General features: G+C 42.7%; 2 protein-coding genes across 3 annotated transcripts in view; both read left to right on the top strand.

Moving 5' to 3' along the window:
- The first annotated feature begins 3,705 nt into the window (after window positions 1-3,705).
- Window positions 3,706-17,498, top strand: TSGA13 (testis specific 13). 2 transcript variants are annotated; one of them, XM_077770724.1, is made up of 9 exons: window positions 3,706-3,779; window positions 4,580-4,720; window positions 4,883-5,052; window positions 6,831-6,909; window positions 8,790-8,861; window positions 9,966-10,172; window positions 14,827-14,966; window positions 15,485-15,612; window positions 17,213-17,498. In XM_077770724.1, the coding sequence occupies exons 3-9, from the start codon at window positions 5,030-5,032 to the stop codon at window positions 17,377-17,379; spliced, it is 816 nt and encodes a 271-aa protein (XP_077626850.1). In that variant the 5' UTR covers window positions 3,706-3,779; window positions 4,580-4,720; window positions 4,883-5,029; the 3' UTR covers window positions 17,380-17,498. The 2 variants fall into 2 exon arrangements, with proteins under 2 accessions (XP_077626850.1, XP_077626849.1); XM_077770723.1 differs by lacking the exon at window positions 4,580-4,720.
- A 256-nt stretch (window positions 17,499-17,754) lies between these two features.
- The window catches only part of COPG2 (coat protein complex I subunit gamma 2), a 107,668-nt gene continuing 104,560 nt past the window's right edge, over window positions 17,755-20,862 (top strand). The window contains exons 1-3 of the mRNA XM_077770726.1: window positions 17,755-17,851; window positions 18,612-18,664; window positions 19,403-19,483. Coding sequence (XP_077626852.1) covers window positions 17,815-17,851; window positions 18,612-18,664; window positions 19,403-19,483 — 171 coding nt within the window. The 5' untranslated portion in view covers window positions 17,755-17,814. The remainder of the gene's footprint in view (window positions 17,852-18,611; window positions 18,665-19,402; window positions 19,484-20,862) is intronic.

The following is a 20,862-nucleotide window of genomic DNA, read 5'->3' on the forward strand; positions in this document are numbered from 1 at the left end:
ATTGCATTAAATCTGTAGCTTGCTTTGGGTAGTATAGACATTCCCATGTTTTTAATAGATCTACAAACAAATTTCATGGCCTTGTATTTCCCAGATTCCCAATTTCCTCCTCTTCTTTACATTTCTCCATTTTTGGCAGTCTTTCTTAGCTCCCTATTTGAGCCAATGTGGCTATTACTGCTGCTACATTCTCCTCCTCATAAAATTCGTTAGCTCTGAAAATCATTTTCCATTCATTCATCTCTGAATAATGCTAGTTCTGTTCAGATTTGGTGTTGGCCAAAGCAGGGATGAATGAATTTATAAATCCCAGTCCCGCTCTGCCCACGGATGGGAGACAGGTTGCCAGGCAAAACTCCCTGCCCAGTCTCCAGTTTCTCACAGGCTTTCATTTTTGCTTTGCTAAGGAGATAACTTTCTGAACCCCCTAGTTCTTGGTTCTCGGGTATCTGTACCAATGTAGGACACTAAGACTACAGCTATGGCGTTTATTGCAGCCACAGGGTGTTGAAACAGTTGAGGTACCAAATATCTCTTCCTACACATCCTGAAGCAGTTAATGAAAACAGGCAGGAATCTGATGAGTTCAAACTTTCATGCTTTTTGTTTGTTGGTCTGTTTGCTAGAAGCTAGTCTACATAGAAATTTGGCTTCCTAACACCTCCCTCTGAACTAAAAAGACATATCTAGTCACTGATAAACTGTAAGTGCCTCCTGACAAGGAAAAGCCTCCCCAGATCATTTACCACATGTTGCCGGCAGGCTGTTTATGAAAGGAAGAGCCAAGAATGAGATAAGTTCCCCTTACTCAGCACTATCTGCCGCTACTTTTACTTTCATGGGGGTAGATGTTTCTATTTTATAAGCAGTTCGAAATAGGAGGAGAGCAAGAAAAAGGTTCCACAAAGAGTTCTTCCAGCCTTGTGCCATCACTCATTGCTCATTGCTCCTCAGGTCCCATCTCCCAGGATGCCCTGTGCCACCCCAGTACGCCATCCTCAATACCCAGATGTTCCCTGGTCTGTGAGGCCTCCATCTGGATGTGAAAAGCTATGGAGATGAAGGGATGAGGGACCCACTCTCAGGTCCCATCATAGGTTGACACCCAAGATGCAGTAAAAAGGGACGATTGACCTAAGTTTTGGTTGATAGAGCCCCTGCGTCTGAAACAGAAGGTCATGAGTGGAGAACATGTGACACACTCACATTGTCTTCTTTCGTCTCCCTTTGCTCAAGCAAATCCTGGCTCTGCCACGAACTCAAGCTTAGTAGGTACTTTCAGTCTAGATGTATCCCCCTTACAGTCAGTAGCACTGGATCGTTTATTAAGCTTTGACAACTTTTGTAAGCTTTAAAAATCGCTTTCTGCATCACCTTCAAAAGTTGCAATTTCAATGCCGGGGTAAGGTACAGGCTCTCCTTTTTTCATGGTGTCCTCTCTTTCCAAGATTTCTGTTCCTGGTTATCCTCCAACCTCTGGCCCCTCCTTTTCAGTGTTCTCTATACATCTGCTGAGGACGCTCTTCGTTTGGTGTTTGTATCGCCCGGGGCTCTGTCTTGTGCCTTCGGGTCTTCACTTCGTCATTTCTCCTGCTTGATCGCATCTACTCCAGTGGCTTTCACTGGCACATATACTTGAGGCTGGCTCCCAAATGGGTAACTCTATCCCAAACCTCTCTCTCTCTCTCTCTCTCTTGCTCCAGAGCCTATTTTAAACCATTTATGAGACAAAGTCCCTGCCTGCACCTCCTATTTAACCAACCAAAACCAAAAATCATCATTTTATCCTCCAAATTCACTCTATCTTCCTTATTTTCTTAGTACCTTGCACCTCTATCCACTCAAGTAACCAAGCTAAACATGTGACTATATCCATCAGCCTGTGGATCCAATTGGTTAACAAGCCCTATTGATTCTACCTTCCTAACATCTTTCAAAGATCCTTCATTTATCCCTCTTCACTGCTGCTCACCAGTTTTAGAGCCTCCATCAGTTTAGGTGGTTGTTTTTGTTTTGTTTTGATTGCAAACAACAGAAATGAACTCTGGCTAGTTTCAGGGGAAAAAAGAAGGTGGGGGGGGGAGCGGAAGGTGGTATATGAAAAGCTATTGGGAAGGCTCCCAGGTTGAAGGGAAAACTGAATAACCATGCTTCAAGGAGGGCTAGATCTGCAGCGGCTCTGGGGTCCTCAGTAGGTGGGGCTTAGCCCTTCTGCCTGGGACACTGCACACGACAATTCAGCTACAATCATCTCTCATCTCTCTGTGTCTTTATCAAACTCTAAAATCTCTGGTCAAGAGAATATGATTGGCCATCTTTGAATAGGTCATCCAGGGCTGGGAGACAGAGGAGAGTAGCACAAATTTGTGACCCTTTTAATTTCTCACTGCTTCCTTAGTACCATAGCCTTCTCAAAGGCCTCTGTCCCCTTCCAATACATAGGTCACACTGCCACCATTTTCATATTTCTAAAATATGTATTATTTAATGTATCTCCCAACTTATAATCCCTCGATAGCTCTTTGTTACTCATAGAGTAACCTACAAGCTTCTACCGGGGACTACTCTCTAGGATTTGAACCCTGGCTTCCTTTCTCGTCTCATCTTGTGCTGCTTTTCTGTTAAATCTTAGGTTCCAGGCATAAGCTATTTGTACTCACCTTTCCAGGATCAGTTTAAGTGTTAGTTCCAAATGTCTCCCAGGGTTTAGTGTTCTTCCTCTTTGATTCAACAGCATCCTGAACAGATCTCTGATATACACATTGCAATCTGTTAAATTGAGCTCTTTCTTTGTCTCTCCTCCTGGCTAAACTGTGAGCTCCTTGAGGTCAGGGACTAGGATTTATGTTTGTTCTCATTGCCTAGGATGGTGCTTAACATGTCATAAATTGTCAGTAAACATATGGAAATAAATACTGATTTTGAATGCCCAGTATATAAAACACGGTGGTAGCGGGGGGTGTGGGGGGAACAAATATATATAAAATTCACATACGTTCAGGGAGCTTACTGCCTAGGAGGCAAACAGTACCTGCACAGAAGAAAAGTAAAGATAAAACTACAAGACACTATATAATTGCATGCACAAAAAGCAGCGCCTGCAGGCTAGAGTTTGGGATTGGATTGATCTGGGAAGTCTTCTCTGAAGAGGAAAGACCTCAGTAGTAACATAAAGAAAGAAGAAGATCCAAATGGTTTGAAGATGTGGGGAGAGAGTTTTAAGTATGGGGAATAAGAGAAAAGGGTCACTATTTGAGAAATAGGGTGAAAACATTTGCAAAAGTAGAGGTTGATTGGGGCACCTGGGTGGCTCAGTCAGTTAAGTGTCAGACTCTAGATTTTATCTCAGGTCATGATCTCACAGTTTGTGAGATTGAGTCCTCCATTGGGCTCTGTGTTGAAAGCACAGAGCTTGCTTGGGATTCTCTCTCTCCCTCTCTCTCTCTGCCCCTCCCATGTTCTCCCTTTCTTTCTCTCTCTCTCAAAATAAGCATTAAAAAAATAAAGTAGAAGTTAGGATATGGTGACAAGGTCACTGTGTGTATAAGGGAAGTCATATGTGGGAAAAACAAATTGGAGCAGATTGGAGTAGATTTTGTCGATGTCTCTGTGCTCACTCCAACATAGAACACCCAAGCATTCTAGATTGCCTGTTCATCACAAATTCCTGTGTCTCCTCCAGAATCAAGAAAAGAATAAGATGCTTTCAAAATGGAAGTTTTCATTGCCAAGGACTCTCTCCTTCCTCACTGAACTAAGGTTTCCTGATGTCCTTCAAGGTATTGTACTTCAGATCTTTCCATTCTTAGTCCGGGTGTTGTTTTTGTGTTTGTGTGATTTTGTTTTTTTCCACCCTGGGTTACAGAAAGACAGTCAAAGATTTGTACCTCCCAGTTTGGTGGCTTCTATTTATTTTAGTTTCAGTATCCACATGAATTGGACTCATGATTCCGGTAAATTAAAGGGTGAGAAAAGGGTGAAAAGCTCATTAGTCTATTACCCTTGAGGAAAATTTCAGAGTTTAGCTCAGTCTAGTCATAAACTCTAGACAATTGTCTTTAGGGTTTATGTCTAGACAATCAAACTAGATATAAACCTTAAACAATCACTTATTGACACTATCAACACTAACACAGACACTAACACTTTCCTCCAAACCCACAGGCTCTATAGGAGCTTGGGCTGAAAGGCCTTATCAAAGTTCCTCCTTCATTGCCAAGACCCCCATGATTTGATCCCTCCCACCTATCCACTTTTAGGTCTTGCTACTTAAACAACAAATATCTTCCAGTTATGCAACTTCATGCACCATCTTACAAGGCCCAGCTCAAGCTCTACATCCTTTAGGAAGCATCCCCATGGGCCTTGCTGACCTCCCTTCTCTAAATGGTGGCTTGCACACCATCAGCTTTTAGACTTCCTGCCACCCCCCTCCCCACACCAACATATACACACACTTTGCCCAGTTTTATAGACCTAACTTATGGGAGTGTGGTTGTATTGAAAGGGGATGTAAATTAAAGCATGGCTGCTCTCCGACTTTCTCCCACGACTGACCCATGAATGAATTTTATTTCAGGTCTTTACGTAGGAAAATCTTAGCGCTGTCCAAAGGAATTAGAATATCACCTTTAAATCATTTGGTTAACTCTCTCCATTTTTTACAAATGAGGAAATCAAGGCCCTGAGAAATGAAATCACTTACCTAATATACTAGCAGGTATTTGTCCTTACTATTTCACATGTACCAGTCACTTTGTCTTCCCCTGCCCCTTCCACTCCACCATCTACCACCTAAGTTCGTGAGGACAAATGTCATCATGTCTTGTGCATTTTCTGCATTCACAACAGCACCTACTGGTCTTTTCTTGTTTCTGAACAGGACCAAGAACGGGGCTGGGCACATGGTGTGTGCTAAGGAAAGAATGGATTGAATTGAGCCCCCGCAGAACCTGGACTCTTTGAAGGCCTGAATTTGGCCTCTGAGTGAATACTTGCCTTGGATTGACCCACTTAGCAGTGAACAGCAATGGGCCAAAAGAAACAAACCAAGTGTGTACTTTTGTTTGTCCAACTAATTGATAAACACATACCATTTTATGCAAACATTGGTCGTAGTCCTTATCGCTTTGAACAGTCCCAGAGTAGACTCACTAAAAAATGTTTTAGGTGTACCTGGGTGGGTCAGTTGGTTCAGCATCCAACTCTTGGTTTAGGCTCAGGTCATGACCTCATGGTTTGTGAGATCAAGCCCTACGTCAGGCTCTGCACTGAAAGTGCAGAGTCTGCTTGGGAATTTCTGTCTACATCTCTCTCTGTCCCTCCCCTGCTCTCTCCCTCTCTCTCTCTCTCTCTCAAAATAAATAAATAAGCATTAAAATATTTTAATTGGGTGTCCTCAGATCAAAAACCAGATCTTAGTCTGTGTTTCATGCAGCAATTAGAATAGAGTTGTTAAAAGTAAAGCACCAGACTGTCCTTGGTGGACAGTGCTGGGCTGAAGGAGAATTTCCCCCACAGCTCTATGCCTTAAATTGGCCTTAAAGAATAGTATCTGGGATCCTGTGCTGCCTTTGAGATAATAAAGAATCATTTTTAAAAGTGTGAAAATAAAGATTACTGTATATTATTATTAGATGACTTAAGGTAGTAGGGCACATAAAAATGGTACCACCTTTAAGATGTCAAGTGGAGATGAATTTATTTTGGTCTGTCCACAATGTGTCATCTGCTCCCCTTGAAACTATTTTTAAGACCTCTGGCCTGAGTTAAGGAAGTTGGTAGCCAGCAACAGGTGGAAGTGAGCTATGCTTGGATGGGACTTGATCCTGGATTTGGGATGATTTGTACCATCCTATAGGAGTTGACCTGCCAACTACATAGCTTGGCTATTTCTATTTTTCTTAGCTTGGTCCTTACATGGCCACCCTCATTTTTAGAGGAGAGAGGTCTACTTCAGGCAGTGCCAGGCTACTACTTAATGAAAGCTAGTTTATATCCAAATAGGAACACTCTTCAAGGAGGAAGCAGGCCATTTATTTTAAGCATTAAGCCAATCTTATTGATGAGCACCTTTCCCTGTGTTCAGGCAGTAAATGGGTTTAGTAGAATTAGTCATGGAATCTGAAACACTTTATTATTAAATATTGCAACTTCTGCCTCCCTCCCTATTTTCTCCAAAAGGAACTGGTATCTGGGTAGGGGATCAGAAAGTAAGAGAAAGAACGAGTATGAGAATATTTGCCACTCATGATTTTTACCACCTTAGTTCTAGATAGAGAAACTTGGATATGGTTAGGTATAAGAGGGAGCAGTAATCCAAGTATAGTCATTAAGAATTAGAAATTTAGTTGTGAAGTTCCACTAATAATGTCCCTTTCCATGGAATCATTAGTTAATTATTGGCAAAGGTAGAGCCATTTCCCTGTGGAGAAGAGTAGGCAGGTAGGTATTCAAAACAGTAGGGCATCTTTACGGATATTATAAATGTCCAGGTGCCCAAAAGAATGTCCTGAAGCAATCTACAAGAGCACTCCCTTAAGCTATCTAAAACCCCTATTTTTGAAGAATTCAACTTATCAGGTATCATATCTCCAAGAGGTCCCCGTTGCTGAGCTCTTTGAACTGAAGTTTTGCTTTTTCCCCCCAGCATGCAGGTTGGATAATAACAAATCCTATTTCTTTACTATACGTGTGTATTTAATTAGTGACCACCCAAATTGGGCTCTTCTAAGTCAGGCTCACAAACTTTGTTGAGGGAGTTTGTAAATATGCCAAGGACCAGGTGTCTGAGTAAGAAAATATAATCAGATATTCTACTTCTTTTTCAGGTTTCACCATGGTATATCAATGGCTCCAAGAACCAGCTCAGTTAAACTTGAGAAAGGAACAAGGATTGATAATGATGAGGTAAGAAGGGCCTTAGTAAATGTTTATATGTAGTCTTTCTTTGGAGTTACTCTGAGTACTTTAGAAGTTGGGTTCACAAACTTCCTGTTGAAAAGCAAGAAGGGGTCAATATTTGTATAGAGAGCAAGGTTAATTTACCCTAATTTTATGAAAGGGATACAGAGACATAGAAAAGAGGCAGGGACATATCACTGACAAATCAGGGCTAGAAGCCAGGGACCATAAACCTATCTTAGAAACCCTACTTAGCTAGGCTTTATGGCCACCTCTTGCAGCAAAACTCCACTGGGTAGTTTGGTTGCCTCCCCAGGTTTTTCATGTTCAAGTGAATTTTCCAGGCCAACTTTTATTTTACCAGCCACGATAGTGTAATTCAACATAAAACTAAAAACATATTCCACTTTGGACACTCCCATGGGTTTAGTCAACTGCTGTAGACTCCTTTGGAACTGAGATGCAATATCTCAGAAAAATTCAAGAGTAAAAACATTTTCTTTAGAGATTTTCTCCCCTAAAGTTAATTTTTAAAAACCTACAAAAGTCTTCACATCTTTCTCTCAAATTTTCCTGAGATCTCTATGATTCTAAATATATATATCATTTCTGTGAAGTGGATTGTTCCCAAAGTGGATTGTTCCTAAGGTATCCTTGTTTTGAACAAAGGAATTTCAGTTCTCCAAAAATTAAATCATTACATCTTTGGATTTATTTCTTCTCATTGTTCCTAATGGAATGTATGGGATGGCTCTGATAGTCTTCCTTCTATCCCACAGCCCTCCCCAACCCCTGGGCATTGCCAGCTTCTGGCATTTTCCTCTAGGGGCATAATACCTTCCCCGTTGCACAGTTCTGTCCCATCCTTACACTTACCCTCTTTCCCCATTCACGTTCATGCTTTCCTCACCTCTCAGTGCACGTTCTGTTTCCTCTGCGCCTCATCTTACCATATCACCTCCTTGCGGGCATGGCAGTCCTTGGAAATGTTGATCCAAATACAGGATTGTGACTCCTCTTTTTCTGATTTCTGATTATGCCAAGCCCAAAGGAGGTAACTCAGCTTTTATTTCCTTCTGTCCTCATCCTTTTGACTCATCTTCGGATAAGTTAGGGCTGAGCTAGAGGCTAGGCAGTAACACCGGGGTCAGCAAAGGCGATGCAGCAGGCCCGGCAAATGTACAACCATACATGGCACTCCACCAGTCTGCTCATCACCAGCACGTCCACCAGACACACCACTCCAATAGTCTTCCAATCACCAGCATGTCCACCAGCAGAAAAATGCAAAGAAGTGGACAGAAGTATTACCAACATTCAGTTATTTTTTGCCAACATTTCTGGAAGAATCATGTGCTATAGAAATATTCAAAAAAGCAAAATGCATCGTTATTTCTCTCTTCCTCTATATGCCTGCTTCCAGCTCGAAGGCAGTGATCCCCAGGGCTCCCTTGCACTACAACTCTTCAGTTATTGCCTTTTTATAACTTGCTTTTCTCCCTGAGAGAGTGTCATCCACATTGAGTTTCACTCCTGTAGAAATGGAAAAGGCAGAAGGAAGAGGTATGATCCTTTGGAGTGACTGGTCCCCATCTGAACTTTGATGCTGCCCTTTACCTACTTCCCTCTTCACAGCTTCATCTGACATTCATAAAGCAGGTCCACATTTTCCACGTAGAAACTTCCCTGGCAGGATGCCTCTGAACCTAGCTCTCCTTGCTTGTGCCTCGCACCCCAGAGTCCCAGGGTACAAAACTTGGAGTACTTTGTTCTCACTTAATTTAAATTAGAGACCAGTTTTGAGTCAACCTAAGGTGAAGTAAGGAATGGAATGTTGTTTAGGATAGATGCAACTCGAAGCCACTGATTTCAATTATTGTCTCTAGATTTTTGATGCAGTCGGGCATTCAAAATTTGTTCTGAAGAATCTTCAGCAATACACAGTCCATCCAAATTTGGTAGGTTGAAAAAGCACTCATCCCCGCCAAGATCCTTAAGGGTTCAGCAGCAGGGCCCACTGCTAGAGTATCCCAAATGCCTCCTGGGGCCGCCAGCTTCTGTGACCGCGCAGATTCCTAGGACAGGAAAGCAGGGCTGTCGTAGGACACCAGGCCAGTGGCAGTGCCGGGTCTGGTGATAGTGAGGGACAAGGGAGGGAATGGGAAGAAGGTGTTGGCTGCAGCTGATTTATTTTTAAGTTGAGAAGACCTATTTTTTTTTTAATGTTTTATTTATTTCTAGGAGAGAGAGAGAGAGAGACAGCATGAGCAGGGGAGGGTCAGAGAAAGAGGGAGTGACAGACTCTGAAACAGGCTCCAGTCTCTGAGCTGGCAGTCAGCACAGAGCCCGACGCGGGGCTCGAACCCACGAACCGCGAGATCATGACCTGGGTGAAAGTCAGACGCTTAACCGACTAAGCCACCCGGGTGCCCCGAGAAGACCTATTTCTAATGGGAGGTATTCTGTTCTCTCCCTCGCCAATCCTCTGCCTCCCTCCTGGGGATGGAAAAGCAAATTTAGTGGGACTGCCCCTTCCCCCACCACATCTTAAATGACACGCAGTCTTTTGTGACTGCTTTTCCCCCACAAGGTCACACTTATTGTGCATGTTAATGTGGTTGTGCCTGTGGAGAACCCTTGGTAAGTGGGAAGATGTCTCCCGGAACAAGGAAGGAGCTTTGGTGTCCGGCAATCTCTCCCTTTGCCTCAAACAGACTTGTAGAGAAGGTCATTTGGGTTTAACATGGAAGTTTCTTTTTGCCTCATGGTGTTGGGCACGATGTTACACTTTTTCAGAAGAACTAAGTCATCTTGCTTCTTTTATGTGGGAACCTTTCCATCTCATTTCCTCGCCCCTTAGTCTATTTGTGGGGAATGTTCTGAGGGTAGAGAGGGACAGAGAGCATCAGCCATTTTCTGTAAAACAAATTTCAGAGCAGATTTGTTCAGCCACTGTGCACCCTCTGTCCCTTCCCTACAGAGGCAGAAAACCAGGCAATCGATTCATTAATCTTCTCTTGATCTAATCCCTTTGTCTTTCTGGAAACCTCTGTGTTGCTCAGGCCCAGTACTATGAGCCTTTGAAGCCCACTGCCCTGCAGAAATTCCTGGCTCGAGACAGGAAAATCAAAAGCTTCATGTTAAAAGTAATAGAGTATGATCAGGACAAGACCTTACTGATTCTGACCAACAATCCACTTCCCTGCCCATTCGACCAGCAAGGAAAAAACATCGCACCAAAATACTTTCCCAAGGAATTGCTGCTCAAGGTAATGGCACCTGGGAAGCTTCCTGGCACCTTGAGGAATGAGGAGGTAGCTTGAAGAAGGGAATGAAATGAACATGGAAGATGGTATCAGGAACCCTCTTCTTCCTCCTTAGTCCTTTCCATATATTTTACACACAAAGAATCTGGAGAGCCTGGGAAAGGTTCAGAACCAGAATTGCACAAGCTTGTGTCCTGAAACTTCATTGCGTGGAGAAAAGAGGGTCCTAATTAGAAACTGTTCCTCCCTGGCCAAAGACATTTAGTTTGTAATTACCCAAAGGTGAACTAGCCACTGGTTTTCTGGTTGAGTATAAAGTAGCAAAGGATAAATCAGGAAATGAAGAATGAAAAACAGAAATAACTAAATGGGAAATGGGTAAAGGATTACACTTTACGCCCACGGCTTTTGGGTGTCAGAGGAAGGGGAGAGGAGCACACCAGAGGATTTACCATCACAACAGCCAGACGTTTGGGACTTGGTTCTACACTGCACAAGTTCATGTTCAATTGGGTAAACAATTGCTGAACAAACACTAAGCAAAGAACTAAAATATAAGGATGCTTTCAGGACAGTTTCTATCTTGAAGGAACTTGGAGACTGGTAGGAAAGACTGATCAATAAATGAGAAATATAAAAGTTATTATAATATGCCAGGATATATGGATAATAAAAGGCTATGCAAGATACAGAACTAACATAGAGTTTAGCATCTTTGTCGGAGGAAAGGGAGTGATCTGGGAGATTTTACAGAGGAGACGATCCTTGACAAAAGAGGAGAATGTCCTCATCAGAGGGAAAGGTAGACACATGAAGACACAAGAAAGTGAGGTGCATTTAGGGAGATGTCAGAGAGTAAATGACAGGACATAAAAGGTATAATCAAATTGGCATTTTAGAACGACCAGTTTTTTTTTTGGAGGTTGGGAGAAAGATGTGTTCATTGTGGAAGAGATGCAAGTCAGAAAGATTAGTTGTGATGTTACTACAACAGCTAAGGGGAGAGATGCTGAAGAATTGAACTAAATTAATAGCAGAGGAAGTGAAGAAAATCAATTTAAAAGATATTTAGGAATCGGGATCTAAAAAAGATCTTGACAGCCTTGAGAGCAGGCCTAATACAACAAGAAGAAATTAAATAAAGTGAAAGTGCAAACAAAAGAATCTAATTACAACAGAAATTACCTAAGACAGACCCTTGTAATATAGCATGGAGAATTTGAGGTTAGTATTTCCTTAGTTGCTAGATGAATGGCAGTAAAAGATTCCTCTCCAAATGGGGAATAAAATGGTACTATGCAATGATATATGCTGCACATAGGCTAATGAGCTAATCCCTTGCCTATGGTCTCTTGAGTCTCAGAATCTGTGCCCTTTGAATGTAAACTCAGTGGTTACTTCTCATGGTGATGTGGGTAACGTACACTGAGAGGGGCACAAATGCCAGGCCAGATTGTCCTGCTCAAGGTATAGAAGGAAATATACAAGACAATCATGTAACTTGGTGCAAGATGGGATTTCTCCCAACATCTTGTGCAAATTACGTGCAGGACCTGATCATATTCATGAGCAAATTGTGCTACCAGCCAAATTGTATTAATAGACAGGGTTAAGGCACTGATTGTCAAAGACTGACACCATGGTATTTTTATGGACTATCTGTGTCAAGTTCAAGAAGGGTATGCCCAATATCTAGAATGCTTCTTTTATATTCATACTGCAACCCCCACCCCCCTTCTCTTGCCTGACAAGAGTGACAGTCTTTAGGGAGCCAAAAGAAGCATTGTTTTGCTATACCAGGACATGTGTGTTAGAAGATGGTGGGTTCCAGCAGGCAAGTTGAAGAATGGAGATGGCATGTCTATCACGGTGATCACTATTCTCACAGCCCCTTCTAAGGGAAATGGCTCCACCATAGTCTATGAAGAAAAGGATGTTTTGAGAGATCCCCTTTTGTACAACTGACTGGGACCTGAGGTGGGGGGCGGGGGGGGGGACACCAGAGCCAGTGAAGCAAACTTCATAGGCTGATCAGTAACCTGTGGTGTAGACTGGTACTCCCAAATGAAAGCACACAATCTCCAAATCCAGTAACCAAGCCAACACCAAAACTAGCCAACCTACCAACAACCCAAATCCGCAGGCCAACAGAATCCTGCTTCCAGGCATCTGGATCGGGAAAGGGGAAGATCGAGGGGGTAAGAGTGAAAGCTGATGGGGCAGGTGGTGAGAGGGGAAGGAGGGTAGCGTCAGGAACATGAAGGCAGAGGAGGGGCAGGTTGAAGTTGCAGGAAAATAGAAGGATACAGAGTAAAGGTAGAGAATGAACACACAGAGAGAGGGAGGCAGACAGGAAGAAAGTAGGAGACAGGCTAATGATACGGTGCTAGAAACAAGGCACACAAACTCATGCTGTTGTAGACCTTAGCTAGCACTGTCTTGGATTCTATATACTTTTCTGTTCTTGGTTTTCTGTTGTGAGATCTAGCTCTGCAGAGTTTCTTCTCTTTTTGTGGCCAGATTATTAGCTATGTCTTTGTTCCTAAGCACATGCGTGTTTACAGTAAAATCTCTATCTGTTGAGGTAACGTGAATGGAAGTTCCTCAAAACTGGAAGAGCTTAAAGAGAACAAGTACAGAATTTAAAAGACATGGTTCAACAGGAAGTTTTTGTTTTTGTTTTTAAATGTTTTATTTATTTCTAGGAGAGAGAGAGAGAGAGCGTGAGCAGGGGAGGGTCAGAGAGAGAGGGAGTCACAGACTGAAACAGGTTCCAGGCTCTGAGCTGGCAGTCAGCACACAGCCCGATGCGGGGCTCAAACCCACGAACCGCGAGATCATGACCTAAGTGAAAGTCGGACCCTTAACCGACTAAGCCACCCAGGTGCCCCAGTTTTTGGATTTTTAAAAGAGGCTTTAAAATTCTATGAGAAGAAGCTCACTGTGTGTCATTGAATCCGCCTGGTCATTCATTTGTTCTTTCATTCATTTGACAAGTATTTATGGAGCACCTCCTTTATGTCAGGCACTGTTATGGGTAGTAGGGATATATCAGTGAGTATGCCAAGGTCCGCCTGAATGGAGTTTAATTCTAGCGAGGCAGACAGACCATAAGCAAGCAAACAATCACACAGATACTGTATAATGTGTAAGTGCCATGACCAAGGAGGATAAGGGAATGGAGCACGATGGGTGTGGGGGGCGATTTTAGATGGTGTAGTTAGGCAAGGCTCTTGGAAGAGGTGATGACATTTGAAGTAAGGCTTTAGCAGGGCAATAGGATGTGTCCTGCAGTTGCTAGCATAATTGTTTTCATTCAAGATTGTGGCATATTAGGGAGACTATAAACGATCATTTTCTCAAATGAGAAAAATCAGGAGAAGAGGGAGCCTAAAACCATATCACATGAAGAAAAGTTCAATATATTGGCAATGTTGAGCCTAAAAGAGGAGAACAAGCTTAGGAGGGACGTGACAGATCTCCTCAAGTTCAATCCAGAAGAGACATTGGATTTGTTCTGTTTGAGCTGCAGGGTCAAAGTTACAGGGAGAGAGCCAACAGCTGAGCAAAGATGAAATAGGTAGGGCTTTTAGGTGTAGGAAGATTGACCATTTGGTAGTAATAGTGTGGAGGGGATAAGGATGAATGGTTAGACTGAATGACCTTTAAGAGCTTTTCTGAAAGTCTTTGATTCTATGACCTTTAGTAATGGTGAAATTATTACTTTACAAAACATCCCATTCCATGACCTTTTCACTGCAGACAGAGAAGGGAATGTGAATGAGGCAGTCATCTTTGAGAAAGGAAGGTATAGTCCCATGGATCTATTTCCCAATTTAGTAGCAAATGCTTGGCTTCCTAAAGGATTCACCAATTGAATCCTTCTCAAAACCAAGTAAATTTCTCTGCCATTCACTTCAAAGGGCCACTGGGCAAGTCCAGTCAATTACTTAAGAAACTGACCAAGCTTTGGACAAGTTCTCTGACAACAAAGCAAATAGGTACACCAGTTCCCACATCCCCCTCTCCCACCCCCAGCCCTTATCCATGGTTTACCTTTCCAGGGTTTAAGTTACCCACAATCAACCTCAGTCCCCACAGAGGCTGCTGATCCTGAAGCAGATGGTCCTCCTTCAACAGCAGCCTAATGCTAAGTCACAGTGCGTCCGCCTTTCCTTCATTTCATTTCCTCATGTAGGCATTTTATCATCTTACATCATCACAGGAAGAAGGGTCGGTACAATACGATATTTTTAGAGAGAGCACATTCATGAAACTTTTGTTACACAATACATTATAATTATTCTATCTCATTGGTTATTGTCATGAATCCCTTACTGTGCCTAATTTATAAATTAAACATTATCATAAATATGTATGTATAGGAAAAAATATAGTCAATATCTAAGGCTCGGCACTCTGCATGGTTTTAGGCACCCACGGGGAGTCTTGCAATGTATCTTCCATGGATAAGGGGGGTCTAGTGTTTAGCCCACTTAGGGAACGGCTTCCTTTTCTTTTGGTTTCAGTCCCCACGTGCCCCCTCTGGCAGGGTCTGTTGCATCATTTTAGAGGAATTGAAGCTCAGTCCGGGAACTTAGTTCAGTCCCAAGGGTTCAGCTTCCTCCTTCACTTACTCTTCTTCCCTCTACTGTAGGAAGGTTATCAGCACAAACCTCCTGAGAACTCCTGCCTACCCCTGATGTCTCAGAAAAAAAAGTCAAGATTTGAACTGAAACCAACCTTTCCTGTGACCTTGCTGGATGATCCTACATCCAAGCAAGAACAGTGGTTTAGGTGAACATTTTCTTTCCTCTCTTTTCCTTATTCAAGTTACTATCTCTTTTCATCACAATTTAACAAAAACTGTTGATTGTAAGAAATATATATAACTGCATACTAATGAGACCACTTCCCTACATGACCCCCATCCTCATTTAGACCCTAATGAGAGAAAGTAACACAAAACTAAGGTTTTTCTCTAAAACTGATTTTCAAGAGTGACAAGAAGTACTCAAAGAGCTCTAAGAGAAACAGAACAAAATTTTCTCCAGGGCATGTAAAGGGCTGTAGCTTAGGAGCAAGGTGCTATGAGAGTTCATTTGAAACGAGTTAGAGGGGCAGCCCACATCTAATTCGGGGAAGAGATAAGAGACTCTGGAGTTCCTTCACGGGTTTACAATGCTAGGTTCTAGGAACTTCCCTTCCACTGAGCAATACTCCCACCAATGAACACCCTCTAGTCACGGTCCTTTCTTGACTAGTTCCATTAACCCCCTGCCTTAGGATCTACTAAGTGAGCTTTCTTTGTGAAGGTTTTCCACCGACGATGATTTCAAGAATGACGGGAAGTATTTGAAGGTCTATGCTTTGCAGAAACAGAAAAAAATGTACCCCCAGCTCAACTTTGCTTCCGTCTGTGAAAGAGATAGGAAGAAGGAAGGTAAGCTGCTTTCTTTCGAAGCAAGGGCTTACAGATCTGAGATGTGAGCAGGAGGGGGCAACCTTTTGGGGACAAGAGATAAAGAGGTTCTGGAGGCTATTTTCCCTTGTAGTATGGAAGCTAACAACTGTTAATAGGCCCAGGTGGCACTGGGCTTTGGAGCCTGTTTAAACTCGTAAATTTCAAGAAAGCTTTAGTGTGGTGTTCCCAACTACATCACCTACCATTCTAATAGTTTTGGCCATACTGATGTGTTATTGGCCCTGTTGCTTATATAATGTTTTCCTTTAAAAGGTTTTTTGTTTTTTGTTTTCTTTTTAAAAGTGTTTATTTTGAGAGAGCTGGGGGGATGGGGGGGGAGGGCAGAAAGAGGGAGAAAGTGAGAATCCCAAGCAGGCTAAGTGCTGTCAGTGCGGTGACTGAGACAGGGCTCAAACCCAGGAACCGTGAGATCATGACCTGAGCCAAAATCAAGAGTTGGATGCTCAACTAACTGAGCCATCCAGGTGCCCGTTTGTTTTTGTGTGTGTGTTCCTGTCCTAATACTATATCACTGACATCATGGTTTTGATATACTAGTTATATTTTGTTCTGACATACACTTAGTCAAAATATAATAATTAAAAGTTAAAATGTAAATTGGGTAGATCATTAACAGGTTCTTGCCTGTTAATGATCTACCCAATTTACATTTCTAAACAGAACACTTAATATCTCAGTCCGCAGCAATTATTAGATTTCTGGTAACTTTACAGTTTCCCTCAAGAAAAGTGAGCACATACTTACTTTACTTAGTATCTAAAGGGCCCATCGTGGTGCTTTCCCTAAAGAATGTGGCTGTGAAGTTGAAACAAAGTCTCCACTTCAAGCAAAAGAGACGGCCAGCAGCCCCTCCTTCTGCCAATAGCAAATCACTTTCCATGTTTAAGAGGCATCCAAATAAAGATTACACAAAGAAGGTTTGGATGGGGCCTTAATTGGATGGGGCCTGATTAGAAGGCCATCCAGGAGGGACGGGACAGGACATGAATTAAGGTGATCACAGTAGGAATAAGGATACCGATTCAAGGGATATTTACAAGGCATAGTGCATCCAAAACATGGGGAGGGATGGAAGCAAGAAGAGCCTGCGATGGAAGCTTCCAAGAACAGGTAGACGTTGATAGAAAATCTGGATAAAATGATGACACTGAAGCCAAAGGTAGGAACATTTTTTAGTTACACTCCAGGGAGAACTGAAAACCACCTACACTTTAGGAAAAGACTAAGAAAAATATGATGAATACAAGTGAATGAACCTTAGTAAGAGTTACCTGAGTGTCAACCCGGTGGCAGATGGAATCATTTGAAAGGGATAGGATGAAACAGGGAAGACTCTAAACTGGCAGTGTTTTAAACTCGGTTTTGATGAAGGGAAGGGATCCAGAACTATAAAGAAGGTTGTACGCGGTAGTACGTGATCCAAACTTTACCCTCTTGCTAAACATAAAGGCCAGCTCTCTGGTCGCTCCAAGTAGGTCTCTTTCTTGCCTCACTTTGAGTGTCCTTTCAGATCCTCTGGATGTCCACATTCACCAAGGTGCCCTGTGCTTTGTTGCAGTCGCCAAGTCAGGGAGTGACATGCCGACTTCCAAGATGATTTGGGAACCACTAACCCTTTCATCTCTCCTGGAGAAGAAACCCACCAAAACTGTACCAGGGGCGAACGCCTTCCGCAACGGAAGGGCCCAGCAGTGGATTATAAAAAACGCCACTGTCATCAACTGAAAACAAACCCCCCAGGCCTCTCCCCTCAGCCTCCAGAGACTAAGGGGCCTGCGGAAGTCGCCATCCACGACGTGCCAACCAAATAAAATCGCCTTCTGCTTGCTCTGCGCTTGGGTCGCCCGGTGGCTGGCTGGGTGGGCCTGGACTCACCCTGGCTGCGACCCTTTGCTGTAGGGGCCAGGACGCAGCCCCGGGGGCCTAGAGCCTGGCCCCGCCTCCGCCCGGCTGCGGGGAGGAGGAGAGGGCGTGGCCGCGTCCCCTGGGGACGAGAGCGGCCGCGACAGCCGGGGAAGGGCGGGCCTTCTCCCCGAGTGACGGGACGGCGACCCAACCGGCGCCAGAGCACGGGGCTGGCCTTCCTGCAGCCTCTTCCGCTCGCCGGCTGCGGCGCCTGGGACGGTTGCGGTGGGTCTGGGCGCTGGGAAGTCGTCCAAGATGATTAAAAAATTCGACAAGAAGGACGAGGAGTCTGGTACGCGCTGGGCTTCTGACGCCCACCCTCCNCGAGTGGGTCTGGGCTCGATGGGACCTGTGTGTGTATGAACTTGGAGGCGCCTTGTACCTTCCAGTCTTAACCATGGGGGTTAAGACTGTCCCATGGTATATAGGTCTTTTAATGCTCAGGCATCCAAAAGTCATTTGCGTTCTTGATACCGGTCTTTGGTCCGGAGCAAATGGGGAAGATGTCAAGCCACCTAAAAACAACAACAACAACCCCCCCCTAAATCCCTAAACCCAAAGCCCTCAGTGTTTGGTGTTCTCCCATGGTGTGGTAGAGATTTGGGTTAGTAAATCTCCATGGCCCCTTCCAGCTTTATAGGCTTCTTTGCTAAACTCTTTTCTGCCTCGCAATAATTGTTGGAAACACCGAAGATAGTGCTTGCCTTTAGGAAAATCCAAAGGGCCCTGCCCCAATCTCATTAATCTTAGTTGTGTGCACATGACATTTATTTGTAACATTCACGTAAAAAGAGGACAGGGAAAGAAGACTCTCCATTTTGGGCAGAGTTCCTGCAAAAGAGAAGTACAAGATCTTATAAGGATAGCAATGACAGCTAGTACCAGAATCAAAATGATTTTATTCAATTTATATGCAGAATGGTAATGATTGTCACTGTAATCTCCAAATGGTCACTTCACTTAGGTGAGATATCCCAAGCAATCAATACCCTTCTGTAGATAACGAGTGTGTCCAGGACAGCTATTAAAGACATTTTTTGTTTATAATATAGGTAGTGGCTCCAATCCCTTTCGGCATCTGGAGAAGAGTGCTGTCTTACAGGAGGTATGACTTGGAAGTATATTGTGTTCATTGTGTTTTTTTTAAGTTTATTTTTGAGAGAGAGAGAGTGCAAGCAGGGGAAGGGGGGGGCGGGCAGAGGATCTGAAGTGGGTTCTGTGATGACAGCAGAGAACCCCATGGGTGGCTCAGATTCATAAGCCCCAAGATCATGACCTGAGCCGGCACCCTGTGTTCTTTCTTTTTCTATTCCATTTTAGATGGTGGGGAGAGAGCCTCGAATACTATGACCCAAAATAAGAACTGAGGAATGTGATAACTGTGTTCAGAGGGAAAAGGAAGAGGGGTTATTTATCACTGGCAGGTCTAGAATTTATACAAATGCAAAAGCATGTAGACTCTGCTATATGGTGATAGTTTTAAGTAAAATGCTAAAGAGGTGTTTAGTGCAAGGTTACTGAAGGAAGTTGTAGACATTAAACTGTCTTCAAATGATATAGTTAAATACTGTGATCCTACTTAACCCATAAAACCCATAAAGTTGAAGTACTAGGTCTAAGGGAAGGAGTTAGTGTAGAATAGAAAATCAAGGCCATACCTAATAATGTATCATATACTATGACAAATTGAAAACTGTAAACAACTAACATTATTTGGATATTGTGATTGAACTATATTTTATGTTTATTAGAATATGTTTATTTGATTACAGTTGATTTTTTGCAATCTGGGATAGAAATGATAGCAATTTTACTAGTATTACAATGCTTTTTGTCCCCATAGGCTCGCATATTCAATGAAACACCCATCAATCCAAGAAGATGTTTACATATTCTTACAAAGATTCTCTACTTACTGAACCAGGTAAACTACTTTGATTTTCTTCAGGTTTGTTTCCTGGGATAACATGCAGTGAAGTACTTTCTGAAAAGTATCGTTATTTATTTATTTTTTTTTAATTCACTTAATTCAAAAATCTACCGTGTTTGATTAAGGTAATGATATGTAAAACTTATTGAAGACAAGGTTTATGACATATACTTCTGTTTTATTCATGAGGTTCCAGACCAGCCAAGCACATGGTAGATTCTCAACACTGATTCGCATCTAACAAGTATTAGTTCATGTTAAAGCATGTTGTTTAGATTTGGACAGAGGTCTTTATGTCCCTCCAAAAATGTAGTACGAAATCTTAGACAAATTCCAAATAGATATTTTACCTTTTTTTGCGGGGGAGGAATATAATAGTGATGTTTTTCTATTCGATTTTAATAGATTTTATTTTTTATCCCTACCGTACCATGGTAAGCAATATGATTCTGAGCTTAACCATTTTGTTGCCTTAATGTCCTTTTCTATAAATGGTGATTATGATAGTACCTGTTTTATAAAGTTGTGATGATTCAATGAGATAATGAGTATAAAGCATTGAGAATAGTCCTGGACACACACACTCAGGAATAGTTTTCATTCAGTCATTCAGCAAATATTTGTAATACACCTGCTGACTCCTGTGCTGCATTAGGCGCTGGGGATGTAACAGACAAAACTGACAGAAGTATTTGCTGTGATAGAACGTAGATTCGGTTTGCTTGTTATTAATTTAAATTTTTCTTGTGCTTGTGTTTGTTTTGCTTCAGACTAAAAAAGTGTCATGAAATGTCTAGGAGCTTAGAAAATGTGATTTTGTCTCTGAGATTCTCACACACACACACACACACTTCCGGTGGTTTACATATGGTGTTAAGAAGATTTGAATTCCATGACAATATCTTTTTTTTTTAATGTTTTATTTATTTCTAGGAGAGAGAGAGAGAGAGACAACGTGAGCAGGGGAGGGTCAGAGAGAGAGGGAGTCACAGACTGAAACGGGCTCCAGGCTCTGAGCTGGCAGTCAGCACAGAGCCCGATGCGGGGCTCGAACCCACGAACCGCGAGATCATGACCTAAGCGAAAGTTGGACGCTCAACCGACTAAGCCACCCAGGCGCCCCGACAATATCTTTTATTTTTACTGCATTTCATGACTGAAGACCTCATTTGGAGACATAATGACTTGTAGTTTGCAAATGGACACTGAGCAATGAGTGCATACTTTTACATAAAATATATTCCTACGCAAACACCATGCTCCTCGGTGGTAGCATATTAGAAACATTTAAAGCAAAATCTGTTTGATTTAATTTTTCGTAGCACACATTGTGTCCAGGTTGGCTAAATCCATTATATAAGCAGAGTTTTGTT

Source organism: Crocuta crocuta, unplaced genomic scaffold (genome assembly GCF_008692635.1).
Source record: "Crocuta crocuta isolate KB4526 unplaced genomic scaffold, BGI_CrCroc_1.0 scaffold266, whole genome shotgun sequence".
Classification (NCBI taxonomy): domain Eukaryota; kingdom Metazoa; phylum Chordata; class Mammalia; order Carnivora; family Hyaenidae; genus Crocuta; species Crocuta crocuta.